At 51.3% G+C, this 21,735-nt stretch overlaps 2 protein-coding genes across 4 annotated transcripts in view; both read left to right on the top strand.

The window, feature by feature from the left end:
* LOC139228892 (pleckstrin homology domain-containing family G member 5-like) overlaps nucleotides 1–8,859 on the top strand; it is a 126,692-nt gene extending 117,833 nt beyond the window's left edge. For all 3 annotated transcript variants that reach the window (XM_070860382.1, XM_070860383.1, XM_070860384.1), the window contains 5 exons: nucleotides 1,108–1,240; nucleotides 2,855–2,970; nucleotides 3,320–3,465; nucleotides 5,916–6,962; nucleotides 7,773–8,859. In XM_070860382.1, the coding sequence (XP_070716483.1) occupies nucleotides 1,108–1,240; nucleotides 2,855–2,970; nucleotides 3,320–3,465; nucleotides 5,916–6,962; nucleotides 7,773–7,782 (1,452 nt within the window). In that variant the 3' untranslated portion in view covers nucleotides 7,783–8,859. The remainder of the gene's footprint in view (nucleotides 1–1,107; nucleotides 1,241–2,854; nucleotides 2,971–3,319; nucleotides 3,466–5,915; nucleotides 6,963–7,772) is intronic.
* Nucleotides 8,860–9,120: 261 nt separating this feature from the next.
* LOC139229072 (tumor necrosis factor receptor superfamily member 25-like) overlaps nucleotides 9,121–21,735 on the top strand; it is a 32,733-nt gene continuing 20,118 nt past the window's right edge. Inside the window, exons 1-2 of the mRNA XM_070860730.1 lie at nucleotides 9,121–9,206; nucleotides 10,008–10,137. Of these exons, the coding sequence (XP_070716831.1) occupies nucleotides 9,121–9,206; nucleotides 10,008–10,137 (216 nt within the window). The remainder of the gene's footprint in view (nucleotides 9,207–10,007; nucleotides 10,138–21,735) is intronic.

Here is a 21,735-nt window from a genome sequence, read left to right as displayed (position 1 = left end):
TCTCGGTGTTCAGTGTTTGGGTGTTGGGGGTCTGTTTTTTTCTCGGTGTTCTAGTCTCTGGGATTCCCGGTGTCCCGGTCTCTGGGGTTCTCTGTCTCTGGGATTCCTGGTGTCCCGGTCTCTGGGGTTCTCGGTCTCGGTGTTCCAGTCTCTGTAATTCTCGGTGTTCGGGCTCTGGGACTCTCGGTGTTCCGGTCTCTGGGTTTCTCAGCGTCCTGTCTCTCGGTCTCTGGGTTTCTCAGCATCCTGTCTCTCGGTCTCTGGGTTTCTCGGTGTCCCGGTCTCTGGGTTTCTCAGCATCCTGTCTCTCGGTCTCTGGGTTTCTCGGTGTCCCGGTCTCTGGGTTTCTCAGGGTCCTGTCTCTCGGTCTCTGGGTTTCTCAGCGTCCTGTCTCTCGGTCTCTGGGTTTCTCAGCGTCCTGTCTCTCGGTCTCTGGGTTTCTCAGCGTCCTGTCTCTCGGTCTCTGGGTTTCTCGGTGTCCTGTCTCTCGGTCTCTGGGTTTCTCGGTGTCCCGGTCTCTGGGTTTCTCAGCGTCCTGTCTCTCGGTCTCTGGGTTTCTCAGCGTCCTGTCTCTCGGTCTCTGGGTTTCTCGGTGTCCTGTCTCTCGGTCTCTGGGTTTCTCAGCGTCCTGTCTCTCGGTCTCTGGGACTCTCGGTGTCCTGTCTCTCGGTCTCTGGGTTTCTCGGTGTCCCGGTCTCTGGGTTTCTCAGCGTCCTGTCTCTCGGTCTCTGGGTTTCTCAGCGTCCTGTCTCTCGGTCTCTGGGACTCTCGGTGTCCCGGTCTCTGGGTTTCTCAGCGTCCTGTCTCTCGGTCTCTGGGTTTCTCGGTGTCCCGGTCTCTGGGTTTCTCAGCATCCTGTCTCTCGGTCTCTGGGTTTCTCGGTGTCCCGGTCTCTGGGTTTCTCGGTGTCCCGGTCTCTGGGTTTCTCGGTGTCCAGTCTCTGGGTTTCTCAGCATCCTGTCTCTCGGTCTCTGGATTTCTCAGCGTCCTGTCTCTCGGTCTCTGGGACTCTCGGTGTCCAGTCCCTGAGTTTCTTGATGTCTCGATCTATGCATTGTTGGGCAGGGTCATTTCCTGCAGTGAACCCACAAACACTTCCTGTTACAGATGGATGTTTACTGTTTCCTATTCACTGATATTTTCCTCATCACCAAACCTGTGAAGAAGATGGAAAAGACCAAAGTTATCCGGCAGCCATTGCTCGTGGATAAAATCATCTGCAGGGAGCTGAGAGATCCCGGTGAGTTTCACCTCAATGATACCGTCCTCTGATATCTCTGCTTACTCACCAGATTCAGAGTCACGCAAACTGCAACAGAATTTGGAAATGGAGTACCGAGAGAGGAGAGATCAGGGGACAAACGGGCAGGAGGGAATGAGGGGAGAGCGGGTGATGTGTGGGGGAGACCAGGGAAGGTACTTCCACAGTGCTGTTTGGGAGTGAGTTCCAGGATTTTGACCCAGCAACGATGAAGGAACGGCGATATAATTCCAAGATAAGATGGTGTGTGACTTGGAGGGGAACTTGAAGGTGATGGTCTTCCCATGTGCCTGCTGCCCTGATCCTTCTAGGCGGTAGAGATTGCTTGTTTGGGAGGTGCTGTCGAAGAAGCCTTGGTGAGTTCCTGCCGTGCATCTTGTAGATGGTACACACTGCAGCCACAGTGCACGCTGGTGGAGGGAGTGAATGTTTAAGGTGGTGGATGTGGTGCTAATCATTTGTCCTGGATGTTGTCGAGCTTCTTGAGTGTTGATGGAGTTGCACTTATCCAGGCAAGTGGAGAGTATTCCAGCACACTCCTGACTTGTGCCTTGTAGATGGTGGAAAAGTTTTGGGGAGTCAAGAGGTGAGTCCCTTGCCGCAGAATACCCAGCCTCTGACCTGCTCGTGTTGCCACAGTATTTATATGGCTGGTCCAGTTAAGTTTCTGGTCAATGGTGACCCCCCCCCCCAGGATATGGTAATGCCATTGAATGTCATGGGGAGGTTGTTAAATTCTCTCTTGTTGGAGATGGCCATTGCCTGGCACATGTGTGGCACAAATATTACTTGCCACTTATCATCCCAAGCTTGGGCGTTGTCCAAGTCTTGCTGCATGCTGGCATGGACTGCTTTATTATCTGAAGAACTGCGAATGGAACTGAACACTGCAATCATCAGCGAACATCCCACATATAACCTTATGATGGTGTGTGTGTGTTTCTCTGTGTGTGGGTGTGTATGTGTATGTGTATGTGTCCGCTGCTGAAGCCCTCATCTATGCCTTTGTTACCTCTAGACTTGATTCCAACACACTCTTGGCTGGCCTCCCACATTCTACCCTATTTAAACTAGAGGTGATCCAAAACGCACCAAGTCCCACTCACCCCTGTGCTCGCTGACCTACATTGGCTTCAGGTTAAGCAACACCTCAATTTCAAAATTCTCATCCTTATTTTCAAATCCCTCCATGGCCTCACCCCTCCCTATCTCTGTAATCTCCTCCAACCCCACAACCCCCTGAGATGTCTGCGCTCCTCTAATTCTGCCCTCCTGAGTATCCCAGATTATAATCGCTCAAGCATTGGTGGCCATGCCTTCTGCTGCCCAGGCCCCAAGCTCTGGAACTCCCTGCCTAAACCTCTCCGCCACTCTATCTCTTTTTCCTCCTTCAAGACGCTCCTTAAAACATATCTTTGAAGCTTTTGGTCACCTACGCTAATTTTACTTGTTCGGCTCGGCGTCATATTTTTATCGCATATAATACTCCTGTGAAGTGTTTTGGGAAGTTTCACTATGTTAAAGGTGCTATATAAATTATTGTTGTGTGTTTGTGTGTGCATCACACTTAGTGATGTCTCCGTCCGTTCCTAGGCTCCTTCCTGCTGATTTACCTGAACGAGTTTCGCAGTGCAGTCGGTGCCTTCACCTTTCAGGCCAGTGCGACTGGGCAGTCGAGAGCGTGGATTGAGGCTGTGTTCAATGCTCAGGTAATGGGCGATTGAGTGGGAGGAGCTCTAACGGCGGAGGGGCGTGGTGTGATATCTGGGCATGCACCGATGATGATCAAACAGAGTGTGGGTCACACGGACACGACAGCTGGGCGAGGCACTCGACCTAGTCATTTCCACGGTGCATCCCGTGTATGTGAGGTGCCAAGCAAAAGGGATTGAGCCGTTCCACGAATGACCTTTGACATTCCCCACACTGGATGCTCAATGTTGTAACATAACGACGAAACATTGACAAATTCTAAACTCTACTCTGTGTGACTGTCCCTTCTGACCGTCCTGTCTGAAGCCTGCTGATCTAAAACGTGAATTTTATCTAACAACCTAGAACCTTCTGGAGAGATTACGGGACCAGGAGTCTGCGCAGAGACGGTGCGGGCTGCCTGAGGAGGAGGATGTAGAGAGTGGGACCTCAGCAACACAGTCACCATCCCTGGTACACAAGTACACCGACACACTCGAATCACAGCACAGGTAAGTGTGAAAATTCCCCTCCTTCCTCACACTGGCCGTCCTCGGGCTGTTACTGAGAGCATTTCACCTTCGGTGGAGCTTCAGCCTCAGCCTGAGTCTGACCTCAGCCCGGGCAGCAGTTACCGTCATGTTGCAGGACAGGTATAGAGGGAGGCCATTTACCCCACCCCGCTAACCCCCCCCTCACCCCACTGCCCCCCCTCACCCCACTGGCCCCCCCCTCACCCCGCTGACCCCCCTCACCCCTCTGCCCCCCCTCACCCCACTGCCCCCCTCACCCCACTGCCCCCCCTCACCCCGCTGACCCCCCTCACCCCACTGCCCCCCCTCACCCCGCTGACCCCCCTCATCCCACTGCCCCCCCTCACCCCACTGCCCCCCCTCACCCCGCTGACCCCCCTCACCCCGCTGACCCCCCTCACCCCACTGCCCCCCCTCACCCCGCTGACCCCCCCTCATCCCACTGCCCCCCCTCACCCCACTGCCCCCCTCACCCCGCTGACTCCCCCTCATCCCACTGCCCCCCCTCACCCCACTGTCCCCCTCACCCCGCTGACCCTCCTCACCCCACTGCCCCCCCTCACCCCACTGCCCCCCTCACCCCGCTGACCCCCCTCATCCCACTGCCCCCCCTCACCCCGCTGACCCCCCCTCACCCCGCTGACCCCCCCACCCCACCCCACTGCCCCCCCTCACCCCGCTAACCCCTCCCCACCCCACTGCCCCCCTCACCCTACTGCCCCCACACCCTACTGCCCCCCTCACCCCACTGCCACCCCCTCACCCTACTGCCCCCCCATCCTACTGCCCCCCCACCCCACTGTCCCCCCATCCTACTGCCCCCTCACCCTAATGCCCCCCCTCACCCCACTGCCCCCACACCCTACTGCCCCCCCATCCTACTGCCCCCCCTCACCCCGCTGCCACCCCCTTACCCTACTGCCCCCCTCACCCTACTGACCCCCCTCACCCCACTGCCACCCCCTCACCCTACTGCCCCCCCATCCTACTGCCCCCCCACCCCACTGCCACCCCCTCACCCTACTGCCCCCCCTCACCCTACTGCCCCCCTCACCCCACTGCCCCCCCATCCTACTGCCCCCTCTCACCCCACTGCCACCCCCTCACCCTACTGCCCCCCTCACCCCACTGCCACCCCCTCACCCTACTGCCCCCCCATCCTACTGCCCCCCACCCCACTGCCCCCCATCCTACTGCCCCCCCTCCCCACTGCCCCCCCATCCTACTGCCCCCCATCCTACTGCCCCCCATCCTACTGCCCCCCCATCCTACTGCCCCCCCATTCTACTGCCCCCCATCCTACTGCCCCCCCATCCTACTGCCTCCCCATCCTACTGCCTCCCCATCCTACTGCCCCCCCACCCTACTGCCCCCCTCACCCTACTGCCCCCCCTCATCCTACTGCCCCTCCATCCTACTGCCCCCCCACCCTACTGCCCCCTCACCCTACTGCCCCCCTCACCCTACTGCCCCCCATCCTACTGCCCCCCCATCCTACTGCCCCCCCATCCTACTGCCCCCCACCCCACTGCTCCCCCCACCCTACTGCCCCCCCATCCTACTGCCCCCCCCATCCTACTGCCCCCCACCCCACTGCCCCCCCCCACCCTACTGCCCCCCCATCCTACTGCCCCCTCACCCTACTGCCCCCCCCCCCCCACCCACCTGTTTCTGGAATGATCAGAGTTCAAGGCTCCCTCCATGCCTCGCTCTCTCTCTGTAACGGGCCTCCTGATAGTGCTGAAGTTGGCCTTTCCTCAGTTTCAACCAGTTAGCCTGACAACAGGAGAAAATTGGATTTTTAAAAAATTTATGAAGCTGTATCCAGGGTCCCAGCACGGGTTAGATTGGATTCCTGTTTTCTCTCTCTCTCTCTCCCACCTCTCCCCCTCTCTCTCGCTCTTACTCTGTGTGTGTCTCTCTCTCTCTCTCTCTCTCTCTCTATCTTGCTCTACCTCGCTCTCTCCGTCTCTCTCTCTCTCTCTCTCTCTCTCTCTCTCTCTCCCCCCTCTCTTTCTCTCTCTCTGTTTCTATCTGTGTTTCTCTCTCTTGCTCTCTTTCCCCGTCTCTCTGTTTCTCTCTCTATCTCACTCGCACTATCTTTCTCTGTCTCTCTCTCTCTGTCTTGCTCTCTCTCTCTCTCCCTGTTTCTTTCCCCGTCTCTCTGTTTCGCGCTCTATCTCACTCGCACTATCTTTCTCTGTCTCTCTCGCTCTCTCTCTCTCTCTCTCTCTCTCTCCCCCTCTCTCTTTCTCTCTGTTTCTGTCTGTGTGTCTCTCTCTCTGTCTTGCTCTCTCTCTCTCTCCCTGTTTCTTTCCCCGTCTCTCTGTTTCGCGCTCTATCTCACTCGCGCTCTCTTTCTCCGTCTCTCTGTCTCTCTCTCTCTCTCTCTCTCTCATTTCATTAATCAGTCTCTCTGTTTCTTGCAGTCAGTCAGACAGTGCGACAGAGATAGTTTCCGTTGTGATCATCGATGCGAATGAAGATCTCTCCTCACCGGACACCGAGAGAGCCGCCCTCACTTCTCAGTCCGACGACGCCTCGCTCCGAAGTACAGCGTCCTCCAGCACCCCGACCCAGGAGCTGCTCGACCAGGTCGTGACCCCCTCCGACCTCCTGATTCCAAGTGCCAAAGGCCTGGTATTGGACAGCGATGTCTGCCGCTCGGCCTCCATTGACAGCGCTTATGGTACCCTGTCCCCGAGCTTGGTCCGAGAGTTTGGGGAGCGACAGCGGGAGTCGGCAGATGAAGACGGAGCGCCGGCTCCGTCCCAGCAGTTGGCTTCGCCACAGATTCGCCAGCAGAGTCCGGTCCAGTCCCTGCGATGCAAATCCAATATTGTCAAATCGAAATCGGAGGCCAGTCTTCTCCAGCTCATTTACTCACCTTCGCAATCCCGCGTTTCGAGTCGGCCATCATTGAGCAAGAGCATGACCGAACTCCGTGTGCCCACAACAGGAACTGTCCAACGGTCAGCCTCCGACAAGGAGGTATTGAGCAGGGCGGCCGACTCCACTCCCAGGACCGTCAAGGTGATGGACATTCTGAAGCGAGCCCAGGCACAGCAGCTGAGGGCAGCGCCGCACTCTCGCTCCCGAGGGAGGAGAGCGCGGGATGTGGACACCGAGGGAGCGAGCACCAGCGACAGCGAGCTCTCGGAGGTGGAGGAGCTGAACTTTGTGAAGCAGCCGGCCTACCTTGTCGGTGGACCGAGCTCCGACCCTGGCTCCCAGCCCTGCACACTGTCGCGCTCCCATACAGAAAGTGAGCTGGACTCTCGGCATGTGGCTGCCGGGCTCACTGCCCACTGCGGTCAGGAGGAGGATGTTGCGGGGCAGCTGGGGGGCAGCAGTGCCTCCGAACATGCCAAACGGACAATGTCGGACCCTCAGCCCGGGCACCACCGCAAACTGACCCTGGCACAACTGTACAGAATACGGACCACCCTGCTCCTGAACTCCACACTGACAGCATCGTACGTGACCGCTCCCCGAGGGAGGGGAGGGGAGGGAGGGGGGGAGGGACGGGTGGGGGATTTGGGGGGGCTGGAGGGAGATGGTGGGGGAGGGGCTGAGAGAGGGGATGGAGGGAAGAGGTCGGTGGAAGCGGATTGCTGGGGGTGAAGTAGAGGGGTGGCAGGGGTTATCGCTGAATCTTTGATCCCTCCGGTTTCCACTCCCCTGAAGGCATTCAGTGCCTCCGTTGGTTATGTTTCCACGGACACTGCCCTCCGATCCCAGATTAGGAGGCCACTCTTTGTATGTGTTAGCAGGCTGTTCACCCTCCCAGCCCCAGGCCCAGACCTCTCTGTTCCAAGTTCACTGATTCCCCCGCCCTTAGGGTGGGCGGGAGTGACACAGTTGGGCTCAGTGCCCCTAGGTCAGGGAGGAGGAATTAGTCTGGTTCCCCCAGTGACTCTTCCCCCATCCCCTTGTGTCTCTTCCGCCATCTCCCCACCCCCCCACCACCCCCCCCCCCCCCCGGCCAGGTGACTCTTCCCCCTCCCCCCCCAGGTAACCCCCCCCAGGTGACTCTTCCACCCCCTCCCATACGCTCCTGAAAGTCTTCTGCTGTTAGTGGTGAAGAAACAATTTTTGTCCTAGAATCTCACAGCACAGAAGGAAGCCATTTGGCCCATCTGGCCTATGTTGGCTCACTGAAAGAGCGATCTAAGTAGTTCCACTCCTCTGCTCTTTCCAGACAACTGCAAATTTCTCCTTGTTACGTATATAATGCTAAGATGTTCTATCTTGTTCTGAACAATCCCTCTCTCCTTCATTAACAGGGAGGTATAGCCTTGTGTTCAGTGGGCATGAACAGCGGGACCTGGAATTATGACGGACGGACTGACATGGAACTTGAACTCTGACCTTCTGAAGGTCCCATCTCGCTCTCTGTGGAACATTCCTGCACGTGCTCAGAAAGGAACTGAGCATGTCATGACCTATTACAGACCGAGTGGGCAGAGGCGCAATGTGTGCTCGAGATGCTTTACACATGGACTCAGTGTTGCGAGGGCGAGGAAAGTGTGTGTCAGGCTGGTGACCTGACCCTGGGATCCCTCCTACTGAGAATCATCTCCCTACCTCCCCACCTCCCCTCTCTCCTATCCCTTCTCCCTTTCTCCTCTCCACTCCCTTTCTCATCTCCTCTGCCCCTCTCTCTCCCTCTTCCCCTCTCCCCTCCTCTAGCCACCCCTCCCATTCCCATTCCCCCTCTCTCCTCTCCCTTCCCCTCTCCTCTCCCCCTCCCCTCCCTTCCTTGCAGACAGCCACGTGACTGAGCAAGGACTAGCACTGAGCAACAACATGTGGCTGAGGCATCTATAAGCTCGTCCGTCTGTCCAGTGGTCATAGGGCTGGTGGGGACCCGAGGAAGTGTCACCACTGTGACTCTCGGCGGAGTAAGGGACTTTGCAGCAAAGTGAGGCTGCACAGGACAGGTAGGTCACTGCCCCACCCCGTGACATACTGAGTCCCAGGCTCCATCCTCAGTCTGTGCTGAGTCAGGTGGTCTCGGCCGGGCGGGCAGGAGGGGGTGTCACAATCCCCCGTGCCCCCTGGGTTAGGGAAGGGAAAAGCCAGCCAGGGTTCCTGGACCTGATCGCTGTCCGGTGACTCCTGTTGAAGCCTGTGTGGACATTGTACTTGGACTAAGTCACTGTTCTGGTTAACACAAGACCTCCCCTCGCAGATTTCAAAACCAGAATGCCCCATCCTCAGATCCCCACCTCTGTACTGAGCCCCTCGCAGAATGAAAGCCTCTTCATCAAACCCGTTAGCTCCTCTACACGGTGGAAGCAGAGAGATGTTCCTGTGATGTGGAGACCGAGGGCTCCTCCTCTGTCAGTCTGCAGCTGCTTTCCTTAAACCAGCAATAATGTTCTTTCCTTAATAATGTATAAAGTTTCATATTTATTAAGCTTTTGTGTTCATTTTATAATGTGTCCGTGTCCTGTTAATGAATATGTTGCTGGACATTTTTTCATCATCCTCACCGCCCTCTATACATACGTACTTTGGGGTCGAAATTCGGAGAGGGGCGGCTAACGGACGGCTAAGTCCTTACCGTCGGCAGTGACCGGGTTCCTCGGCTAACGGTAAATGTAGCTGGGCAGTGGGGGCGGTGCCAAGATGTACCCCTGCGTGCTCGGCTGCCACCCACGTGGTGGCATCATCGAGTGGGCAACACCCCCTTGCCATGGCGGCCGCGAAATTAGGTAAGTACGGTGGCCTTACCGGCAGGCATCCGTACCAGCCTGGGAAAGGTGCGACATCGGGGATCCCGGGGCGGGAGCGTCCAGGGAACTATTTCTTTTCATTTCTTTCATCTCGCAGCCAACCGTCGGGAAATTCAATCGGCCTCCATTGGCGCCTGAGGGTGAGTGTGCGATGCCATTTTTAGTGCTGCTCTTTCATCTTTGGGCACCTACCGCCTGCCGCTAAAATCAGCACTCAGCCAGTGTCACGGCCTCAAAAACGGCGGGACCGAATTTCGACCCTTTTGTCTCCTCCTCTCCGTTTGTATCTCTATGCTTCTCTCTCTCCAACTCCCTCTTTGTCACACTTTGGTCTCTATCTCTCACTCTCTTTCTCCCTGTCTCTGTCACTATCTCTCCATTTCTCTCCAACTCCTTCCTTGTTTCTCCCTTCTCAGTTTCTCTGCCCCTTGTCACTGTCTCTCTCCATATCTCTCTGTGTCTGTGTATAAGTCTGTCCTGTCTGTTACTCTGCTATTCTCTCTCTCTCACACTCCATCATACTTGTCACTCTCTGTCTTTGCCACTCTATGTCTCTGTCACACTCTATCTCTCTATTTTTTTACCTCTCCCACTGGCTCTCTCCATCCCTTCATCTCTTAAGTCACTCTGCCTGCCCCTTTCTCTCTAACACGGTCTCGAAGTGTTTCTGGTTGTGGTTCTGCCTGTTCCTGTTTCCTCCCCTGCACACATTGCTTGTTTCTCACAATCATTTGAATCTCAGTAAGCGAATCGATTTCAGTGAAGTGTTGTTCTGAGAAGTGTGTGGGCCGGATTCAAAACCAGCTTCACCGAGACTCTGAGAATCAGTTCAAGGCTGGAACTGGAGCTCGGCACCATGAGGATTGCGAATGGAACCGGGAGACAGAGCTGGCTGTGGATCAGGATCGGGGTGAGTTACTGAGGCTCAATAAGGATCAGGAATTGGGGTAAGAAGTTCAAATATAACTGGGAATGAACTTCAGGAGCAGGAACTGGAGTAATCAGTTTATATGTGAAACTGACATTAATTTTCAACACTTGGTTTAAATTTTTTATTTGTTTCATCGCTTTTTATGAAGTGAAGCCCCCGCCACACCCCCCCCCCCAACCCATGAATTCCTGCCTGGTGTGGGTGGGGGTTAAAGCTGGGTCGGGTTTTATCTGTCACTGCTCTTTAAATTTGTGCAAATTCTGCAATGATGTGCTTTGACACGGTTTACACTGCCGAGTCACCCATTTATAAACCCAGGAAGCTCTCGAGAATTCGTCCCCTTGTTGCAGTCCACTAATTATTTCTGTTTTTTCGATGGGAGGGGGGGAGAGGGGCGGAATATGGTCTAGATATTTTAATGGCTGAGGTGGGGATGAAGTCGATGTGAAGAGCACAGGTTTAAAATCTAGAGAGAAAGAGAACGAGCAGAATTTTTATCCCCTGGCAAAAGCAAATACTGAACCAAGCTCCTTCAAAGAGGAGTTTCATCCAGATCTGGCCCAGTGTGGAGAGTGGCTCGGGATTATTGGGGTAAAGCACAGAGCTGTAAATACTCCATGGGGCTGATAGTCTCCTGGGAATATCCTGGGAATATTTCAGACCCAAACAGTTCCGTTCATATCCGCGCAAGTTGTTTTAAAAACAGAAAGCCCAGATTTTATTGCTTAAGGTGGTTAAATGTATGAAATCTCAGCGGTTTGCTCTGGAGCTGATTCCAAGCTGGCTCCTCGCTGCCAATCTGGAAACCACATTACCCCCGGTGGTGTAACAGAGATGTCAGTGAAAGCCGAGCGATTAAAGTGAGACGATCACATTGGCAGCTGACAGCCTGGAATTGGGTCATTGGGGTTTACTACTTCCAATCTTAATTGGGTCATTTTGGTTTAGTGAGTAACAAGAAGTGGGACGCCCCTGTCTCGGGGTCTGGGTGTGAGGGCAGGTCCCTGTCTCGGGGTCTGGGTGTGAGGGCAGGTCCCTGTCTCGGAGTCTGAGTGTGAGGGCAGGTCCCTGTCTCGGAGTCTGAGTGTGAGGACAGGCCCCGGTCTCGGGGGCTCTGGGAGTGAGGACAGGTCCCTGTCTCGGAGTCTGAGTGTGAGGGCAGGTCCCTGTCTCGGAGTCTGAGTGTGAGGACAGGCCCCGGTCTCGGGGGCTCTGGGAGTGAGGACAGGCCTCTCTCTCTCTCGGGTTCTGGGATTGAGGACAGGCCCCTGTCTCGAGGGCTCTGGGAGTAAGGGCAGGTCACTGTTTTGGGGTCTGGGAGTGAGGGCAGGGCCCTGTCGCAGGCTGTAGGCCCCTGTCTATGGCCTGTGTTTTATAAACTGCCTGGTTATTATGATCACATCCTTTGCTTGTTAGTTTTGAAATTTGAAACGAGTGGAATGGAAAATATTTGTTTTTCAGAAACTGAGAAAGTGCTGAATAAACAAACAGAAACTTGTGAGAAGTGTGAGGGGCAAACACAAATGGAACATCTTAAGATGACAGTTTACGGAGGAAAGTTTCAGACTGATGTTCTGGTAGTCTTGCTGTGTCTAGGTTAGATTCACCATCACTTTTGAAGCCCTAGTCCCTGTTGAAACAATTACTCTCTCTCACCCTGGCCATTCCCCCAGTACAGCCCTGATCTTCGCTCCCTCAAGTCCAAGGCACACAAACTTGAACGGATATGGTGGACAACTGTTTAAGCCATTCACCACCAGATCTAGCTGGACCATCATTCTGGAATGTAAAGATAAACCCCGGCTTCTATTCTCCACTGCTAACCATCTTTTTAAACCCCTCTCCCCAGTCTCCACCTTCGTCTCTGACAATAAGTGTGAGGAGCTCATGGACTTCTTTGTCTCTAAGATTAGAACATAAGAAATAGGAGCAGGAGTAGGCCATTTGGCCCCTCGAGCCTGCTCCGCCATTCAATAAGATCATGGCTGATCTGATCACGGACTCAGCTCCACTTCCCCGCCCACTCCCCATAACCCCTTATCGTTTAAGACACTCTCTATTTCTGTCTTAAATTTATTCAACGTCCCAGCGTCACAGCTCTCTGAGGCAGCGAATTCCACAGATTCACAACCCTCTGAGAGAAGAAATTTCTCCTCATCTCAGTTTTAAATGGGCAGCCCCTTATTCTAAGATCATGCCCTCTAGTTCTAGTCTCCCCTATCAGTGGAAACATCCTCTCTGCATCCACCTTGTCAAGCCCCCTCATAATCTTATACGTTTCGATAAGATCACCCCTCATTCTTCTGAAGTCCAATGAGTAGAGGCCCAACCTACTCAACTTTCCTCATAAGTCAACCCCCTCCAGAATCAACATAGTGAACCTTCTCTGAACTGCCTCCAAAGCAAATATATCCTTTCGTAAATATGGAAACCAAAACTGCACGCAGTATTCCAGGTGTGGCCTCACCAAAACCTTGCATAGCTGTAGCAAGACTTCCCTGCTTTTATACTCCATCCCCTTTACAATAAAGGCCAAGATTCCATTGGTCTTCCTGATCACTTGCTGTACCTGCATACTATCCTTCTGTGTTTCATGCACAAGTACCCCCAGGTTCCGCTGTACTGCAGCACTTTACAATCTTTCTCCATTTAAATAATAACTTGCTCTTTGATTTTTTTCTGTCAAAGTGCATGACCTCACACTTTCCAACATTGAGACCATCCATTGGGCCACCTCTGCCTCTTCCCCTCCTTCCCCTAGCCCATTGGGCCAACCTTCGTCTAAGGATCCCCCCTGCCCTAGCCGCATCTTTCTCCAGTTTCTCTTCGATCTCCCCTCATGACCTTTCCGACCCCTCATGACCTTTCTGAGCTCATCCTGTCTACGAGACCCACTTCCTGCTCCTTTGACCCTATTTCCACCAAACAGCTGACCACCCCAACTCCCTTTTCTGGCTCCCATGTTAGCTGACATGGTTAACGGTTCGCTCTCCTTGGGTCATCATCATCATCATCATAGGCAGTCCCTTGGAGTTGAGATGACTTGCTTCCACTCCTAAAGTGAGTTCTCAGGTGACTGAGGAGTTCAAAGCAGGACCTACAATGTCTGTCACAGGTGGGGCAGACAGTGGTTGAAGGAAAGGGTGGGTGGGGAGCCTGGGTTGACGCATGCTCCTTCTGCTGTCTACGCTCGGTTTCTGTTTGTTCTTGGCGATGGGACAAGGTGCTCAGCGCCCTCCCTGATGCTCTTCCTCCATTTTGGGTGATCGTGGGCCAGGGATTCCCAGGAGTTGGTGGGGATGTTGCACTTTATCAAGGAGGCTTTGAGGGTGTCCTTGAAGCATTTTCTCTGACCACCTGGGGCTCGCTTGCCGTGTCAAAGTTCCACGTAGCGCGCTTGCTTTGGGAGTCTCGTATGTCGGGCATGTAGACAATGTGGTCCACCCAACAGAGCCAATCAAACGTGGTCAGTGCTTCGATGCTGGGGATGTTGGCCTGAGCGAGAACACTGACATTGGTGCATCTATCCTGCCAATGGATTTGCAGGATCTTGCGGAGGCAGCGCTGGTGGTACTTCTCCAGCGTTTTGAGGTGTCTGTTGTATATGTCCCCCTCTCCCTCAAATCTGCCATCATCACTCCTCTCCTCAAAAATACAACGCTCTACCCCTCCGTGTTTGCAAACTACTGCCTCATCTCCAACCTTACTTTCCTCTCCAAAGTCCTTGAACATGTTATCGCCTCCCAAATCCGTGCCCATCTTTCCCACAATTCCATGTTTGAATCCCTCCAATCCGGTTTCCACGCCTGCCACAGTACCGAAACGGCTCTCGTCAAAGTCACAAATGGCAAACTATCCCTCCTTGTCCTTTTTGACTTGTCTGCAGCCTTTGACACAATTGACCACTCCATCCTCCTCCAACACCTCTCCACCGTCGTCCAGCTGGGTGGGACTGCACTCGCCTGGTTCCATTCTTATCTATCTAATTGTAGACAGAGAACCACCTGCAAAGGCTTCTCTTCCTGCCCCCGCATCAATACCCCTGGTGTCCCCCAAGGATCTATCCTTGGCCCCCTCCTATTTCTCATCTACATGTTGCCCCTTGGCGACATCATCTGAAAGCAACACAGCGTCAGTTTCTACATGTACGCTGATGACACCCAGCTCTACCTCAATACCACTTCTCTTGACCCCCTCCTCGGTCTCTAAATTGTCAGACTGCTTGTCTGACATCCAGTTTTGGATGAGCAGAAATTTTGTCCAATTGAATATTGGGAAGACCGAAGCCATTGTTTTCGGTCCCAGTCACAAACTCCAATCGCTAGCCACTGACTCCATCCCTCTCCTCAACTTCTGTCTGAGGCTGAACCAGATTTTTCGCAACTTTGGTGTCACTTTTGACCCTAAAATGAGCTTATAACCATATATCCACAGCATAACTACGACCGCCTATTTCCACTCAGTAACATCGCTCATCTCCACCCTTGCCTCAGGTCATCCGCTGCTGAAACCCTCATTCATGCCTTCATTACCTCTAGACTTGACTATTCCAACGCACTCCTGGCAGGCCTCCCACATTCTATCCTATGTAAACTTGAGATGATCCAAAACTCTGCTGTTCGTGTCCTAACTCACACCAAGTCCTGTTCATCCATCACCCCCTGTGCTCGCTGAACTAAATTGGCTCCCGGTTAAGCAACGCCTCGATTTCAAAATTCTCATCCTTGTTTACAAATCCCTCCATGGCCTCGCCCCTCCCTATCTCTGTATTCACCTCCAGCCCCACAACCCCCAAGATGTCTGCGCTCTTCTAATTCTGCCCTCTTGAACATCCCTGATTATAATCGCACAACCATTGGTGGCTGTGCCTTCTGTTGCCTAGGCTCCAAGCTCTGGAACTCCCTGCCTAAATCTCTCTGCCTCTCTACCTCTCTTTCCTCCTTCAAGAAGCTCCTTAAAATATACCTCTTTGACCAAGCTTTTGGTCACCTGCCCTAATTTCTCCTTATGTGGCTTGGTGTCATTTTTTTAAAATCTCATAATACTTCTGTGAAGCGCCTTGGGACATTTCACTAAGTTAAAGGCGCTATATAAATACAGATTGTTGTAGATTCACTCGCGGGCATTTTGAGCTCCAGGACACAGTGCCCGCTGGTGATGACTGGCAAAGTTCCCACACCAGGCGTGACATAGCTTCCTACCATTCCCCCATATGCTGGGGTTTATTGGCAGACAGAGGTTTTCCCGGGGAGTGGGGAATGCAGAGAGGAGCTGGACCACTCGCACTAACAGCAGCAATGGGAGAAAAGGGGAGATGTAAACCAAAGTAAAGGGGGCTGTCAGCCTGAACGTAGAGCAGAGTCCATGAAACCAATTGTTCAGCAAATGTTTTATTGGAGGAAAAATGTGCAAAACATGAAAATAATCTTGGCGCTATGGATCCAACTCCTTCTGCACCTAATGTTCACCCTTCCTTCTCATGATCTCTACCCACCCAATTAATCTCCTGAGCTCGGTGCTGGGAGTGACGGATTGGTGAATAGATCCTGGCATTCCAGGGTCCCAGTAATTCAAGAACCATCCCGTTCCACATAAGTTGCGGTCGGCAATTCATCCAACATAGAAACATAGAAAATAGGTGCAGGAGTAGGCCATTCGGCCCTTCGAGCCTGCACCACCATTCAATAAGATCATGGCTGATCATTCACCTCAGTACCCCATTCCTGCTTTGTCTCCATACCCCTTGATCCCTTTAGCTGTAAGGGCCATATCTAAATCCCTCTTGAATATATCCAATGAACTGGCATCAACAACTCTCTGCAGTAGGGAATTCCACAGGTTAACAACTCTCTGAGTGAAGAAGTTTCTCCCCATCTCAGTCCTAAATAGCTTACCCCTTATCCTTAGACTGTGTCCCCTGGTTCTGGACTTCCCCAACATCGGGAACATTCTTCCTGCATTTAACCTGTCCAGTCCCATCAGAATTTTATATGTTTCTATGAGATCCCCACTCATCTTTCTAAACTCCAGCGAATAAAGGCTCAGTCGATCCAGTCTCTCCTCATATGTCAGTCCAGCCATCCTGGGAATCAGTCTGGTGAACCTTCGCTGCACTCCCTCAATAGCAAGAATGTCCTTCCTCAGATTAGGAGACCAAAACTGAACACAATATTCCAGGTGAGGCCCCACCAAGGCCTTGTACAACTGTAGTAAGACCTCCCTGCTCCTCTACTCAAATCCCCTAGCTATGAAGGCCAACATACCATTTGCCTTCTTCATCGCCTGCTGTACCTGCATGCCAACTTTCAATGACTGATGTACCATGACACCCAGGTCTCGTTGCACCTTCCCTTTTCCTAATCTGCCGCCATTCAGATAATATTCTGCCTTCGTGTTTTTGCTCCCAAAATGGATAACCCCACATTTATCCACATTATACTGCATCCGCCATGCATTTGCCCACTCACCTAACCAGTCCTATTCACTCTGCAGCCTCTTAGCGTCCTCTTCACAGTTCACACGACCACCCAGTTTAGTGTCATCTGCAAACTTGGAGATATTACACTCAATTCCTTCATCCAAATCATTAATATATATTGTAAGTAGCTGGGGTCCCAGCACTGAGCCCTGCGGCACCCCACTAGTCACTGCCTGCCATTCTGAAAAGGACCCATTTATCCCGACTCTCTGCTTCCTGTCTGCCAACCAGTTCTCTATCCATGTCAGTACATTGACCCCAATACCATGTGCTTTAATTTTGCACACCAATCTCTTGTGTGGGACCTTGTCAAAGCCTTTTGAAAGTCCAAATAAACCACATCCACTGGTTCTCCCTTGTCCACTCTACTAGTTACATCCTCAAAAAATTCCAGAAGATTTGTCAAGCATGATTACCCTTTCATAAATCCATGTTGACTGGGACCGATCCTGTCACTGCTTTCCAAATGCGCTGTTATTTCATCTTTAATAATTGATTTCAACATTTCCCCCACTACTGATGTCAGGCTAACCGGTCTATAATTACCCGTTTTCTCTCTCCCTCCTTTTTAAAAAAGTGATGTTACATTAGCTACCCTCCAGTCCATAGGAACTGATCCAGAGTCGATAGACTGCTGGAAAATGATCATCAATGCATCCACTATTTCTAGGGCCACTTCCTTAAGTACTCTGGGATGCAGACTAACCGGCCCCGGGGGATTTATCGGCCTTCAATCCCATCAATTTCCCTAACACAATTTCCCACCTAATAAGGATATCCTTCAGTTCCTCCTCCTCACTAGACCCTCGGTCCCCTAGTATTTCCGGAAGGTTATTTGTGTCTTCCTTCGTGAAGACAGAACCAAAGTATTTGTTCAACTCGTCTGCCATTTCTTTGTTCCCCATTATAAATTCACCTGAAGGGACCTACATTTGTTTTCACTAATCTTTTTCTCTTCACATATCTACAGAAGCTTTTGCAATCAGTTTTTATGTTCCCGGCAAGCTTCCTCTCATACTCTGTTTTCCCCTCCTAATTAAACCCTTTGTCCTCCTCTGCTGAATTCTAAATTTCTCCCAGTTCTCAGGTTTGCTGCTTTTTCTGGCCAATTTATATGCCTCTTCCTTGGATTTAACACTACCCTTAATTTTCCTTGTTAGCCACGGTTGAGCCACCTTCCCCGTTTTATTTTTACTCCAGACAGGGATGTACAATTGTTGAAGTTCATCTGTGTGATCTTTAAATATTTGCCATTGCCTATCCACCGTCAACCCTTTAAGTATCATTTGCCAGTCTATTCTAGCCAATTCACGTCTCATACCATCAAAGTTACCTTTCCTTTTCAGGACCCTAGTCTCTGAATTAACTGTGTCACTCTCCATTTTAATAAAGAACACTCGGTCCTGGTCCTGATTCGATATTTCCACCGTTTGGACAGTTTGAAAGAGTGTCATGTTCATGAGACCTGGCCTCAGACTGTAAAATGATCGAATGTACAGGAAATGTAATAGCCTGCTTTATAAATCCTGACCGACCACCAACAAAACGGGACACTGCAGGGAAACTGCTCCTCACACCGACAGACACGACCTCCAGGGATCTCGGTCCCAGACCAGGGACTTACACTGGGACCTGGCTAACTCACACTCTTTCCCCAGTGATTCCATTACCTCTTTCTCTCTCTTGGCCTGAATTTCACATATCATTATTGAAGAGTTCAAAATTATGCAGAGAATTGAATAAATTGATTGAGGCAAATGGTGAAGGTTCAAAGGAGGAAGAGGGCAGGTGGAACTTTTCTCTGGGATATGTTACCGGGCAAGAGAGTGAAACAGCAAGTGGGGTCAGACGACAATTAGACGTAAAGATCTGGTCTGTCTCTTAGGAACACATATGAGGGGGCGATGCATGTTGCAGGATTCCATCATCTGAGGGTGTGTAGAAATGATTGCTGCTTTAGCCAGCCGTATTTATAAAACACAGTGGGCTAGTTGTGCAACAGTTACTTTCTTCACATTCCGAAGGAGCTGTGTGTCAGTATTTACATAACTGCCTGCACGCACTGCATTTGTGAAATAAACAATTAACTACCGCACTGCTGACTGATACAGCCCACCGTCCTGTTAAATATTTAAATATAACCCTGCACCAATTCACACTCACTGACACGTTGGGTTTTCTCCCTTTAACATTTCCTGGTAAATATTTTGTACAAGTTCAGGGATGAAAAATAGCGCAAGGACCAGTGTCCCCATCAAACTCTATTACAAGAAGTGGCTGCAGAGATAGTGGATGCATTGGTTGTAATCTACCCAAAATTCCCTGGGCTCTCGAGAGGTCCCAGCGGATTCGAAAACTGCAAATGTAACGCCCCTATTTAAAAAAAGGAGGGAGACAGAAAGCAGGAAACTATAGACCAGTTAGCCTAACATCTGTTGTTGGGAAAATTCTGGAGTCCATTATTAAGGAAGCAGCAGCGGGACATTTGGAAAAGCATAATACAGTCAGGCAGAGTCAGCATGGTTTTATGAAAGGGAAATCATGTTTGACAAATTTGCTGGAGTTCTTTGAGGATGTAACGAGCAGGGTGGATAAGGGGGAACAGTGGTTGTGGTGTATTTGGATTTCCAGAAGGCATTCGATAAAGTGCCACATAAAAGGTTACTGCACAAGATAAAAGTTCACAGGGTTGGGGGCAAGATATGAGCATGGATAGAGGATTGCCTAACTAACAGAAAACTGAGAGTCGGAATAAATGGGGCATTTTCTGGTAGGCAAATGGTAACGAGTGGGATGCCACAGGGATCGGTGCTGGGGCCTCAACTATTTACAATCTATATTAATGACATGGATGAAGGGACCGAGTGTAATGTAGTCAGGTTTGCTGATGATACAAAGATGGGTGGGAAAGCAAGTTGTGAGGTGGACACAAAGAATCTGAAAAGGGATATAGACAAGCTAAGTGAGTGAGCAAAAATTTGGCAGATGGAGTATAATGTGGGAAAATGTGAGGTTATCCACTTTGGCAGGAAAAATAAAAAAGCATATTATTATTTAAATGGAGAGAGATTATAAAATGCTACAGTACAGAGGGACCTGAGGGTCCTTGTGCATGAAACACAAAAAGTTAGCATGCAGGTACAGCAAGTAATCAGGAAGGCAAATGGAATGTTGACCTTTATTGCAAGGGGGATAGAGTATAAAAGCAAAGAAGTCCTGCTACAACTGTACAGGGTATTGGTGAGTATTGCATACACTTTTGGTCTCCTTATTTAAGGAAGGATATATTTGCATTTACGCAGTTCAGAGAAAGTTCACTAGGTTGATTCCTGAGATGAGGGGGTTGACTTATGAAGAAAGGTTGAGTAGGTTGAGCCTATACTCATTGGAGTTTAGAAGAATGAGAGGTAATCTTATTGAAACAAATAAGATACTGAGGGGGCTCGACAATGTAGATGCAGAGAGGATGTTTCCACTCGTAGGGGAATCTAGAACTAGGGGGCATAATTTAAGAATAAGGAGTCGCCTATTTAGAACTGAGATGAGGAGGAATTTCTAGTGTCAGAGGGTCATAAATCTGTGGAATTCTCTGCCCCAGAGAGCTGTGGAGGTTTGATCATTGAATACATTTAAGGTGGAGAAAGACAGATTTTTGAATGATAAGGGAGTGAAGGTTATGGGGAGCGGGCAGGGAAGTGGAACTGAGCCCAAGAGCAGATCAGCCATGATCTTTTTAAATGGCAGAGCAGGCTCGAGGGGCCAAATGGACTACTCCTGCTCCTATTTCTTATGTTCTTAAACACTCCCATACAGCACAGATTAGATACACAGTAAAGCTCCCTCTACACTGACCCATCAAACACTCCCAGGGCAGGGACAGCACAGGTTAGATACAGAGTAAAGCTCCCTCTACAATGTCCCCATCAAACACTCCCAGGCCAGGTACAGCACGAGTTAGATACAGAGTAATGCTCCCTCTACACTGTCTCATCAAACACTCCCAGGGCAGGTACAGCACGGGGTTAGATACAGAGTAATGCTCCCTCTACACTGTCTCATCAAACACTCCCAGGGCAGGTACAGCACGGGTTAGATACAGAATAAAGCTCTTGCTGCACTGTCCCATCAAACACTCCCAGGGCAGGTACAGCATGGGTTAGATACAGAGTAAAGCTCCCTCTGCACTGTCCCATCAAACAGTCCCAGGGCAGGGACAACACGGGTTAGATACAGAGTAAAGCTCAGTCGACACTGCATCTGATCACCAGCATTAGAAGAGTACCAGCTGTTGTGCCAGGCATCATTGTGTTTCAGTCTGAACTGGTAGTTTTATACTGTGTGGCCAGTCCTATTGAGTAATACCCTGGGATTGCTGACCCCTTCAGTGTAAGACTCTTCCATTGACCAGACTGAGGACACATTCATTCCACTGATCAGGGCAGGAATCGATCCCAGGACCCTGAGGTCATAGGTCTGTGTCTAAGCCATGGTCTAGCTTGTCAAGGCTTCTTTGACAGCACCTCCCAAACCCGTGACCTCTACCATCCAGAAGGACAAGGGCAGCAGGCGGATGGAAACACATCACCTCCAAGTTCCTCTCCAAGTCACACACCATCCTGACTTGAAAATATTGTTGCTGGGTCAAAATACTGGAAGCCCTCCCTAACAGCACTGTGGGAGTACCTTCAACACATGGACTGCATATGTTCAAGAAGGCAGCTCACCACCACCTTCTCAAGGGTAATTAAGGATGGGCAATAACTTCCATATCTCGAGAATAAATTCAAAAACAGACAAAGCCTAAAAGTGACCTGCCACGCTGTGAAATCAGGGCGTACGTAAATGGCCTTGTCATCTGGATTTGTGGGAGAGATTTGAGTGAGGGCAAGGGTTGTAACGTTGAGTTGAGGGCAAGAGTCAAGGTGAGGGCGAGGGTCGGGGTGATGGTTGGAGGGTCAGGTTGAGGGTTGGGTGATGGCAGACTGGTGGGACTGTGTTTGATACCCTTGGGCTGGGAAGTCCTGATCCTACTGGAGATCAGCTGCGAAGCACACCAAGATGAATAGCTTGGTAACATTCATTGTTTAAACTAATGTGAA

Source organism: Pristiophorus japonicus, chromosome 18, assembly GCF_044704955.1.
Source record: "Pristiophorus japonicus isolate sPriJap1 chromosome 18, sPriJap1.hap1, whole genome shotgun sequence".
Taxonomy (NCBI): domain Eukaryota; kingdom Metazoa; phylum Chordata; class Chondrichthyes; family Pristiophoridae; genus Pristiophorus; species Pristiophorus japonicus.
This window is presented reverse-complemented; position numbering and strand designations above follow the sequence as displayed.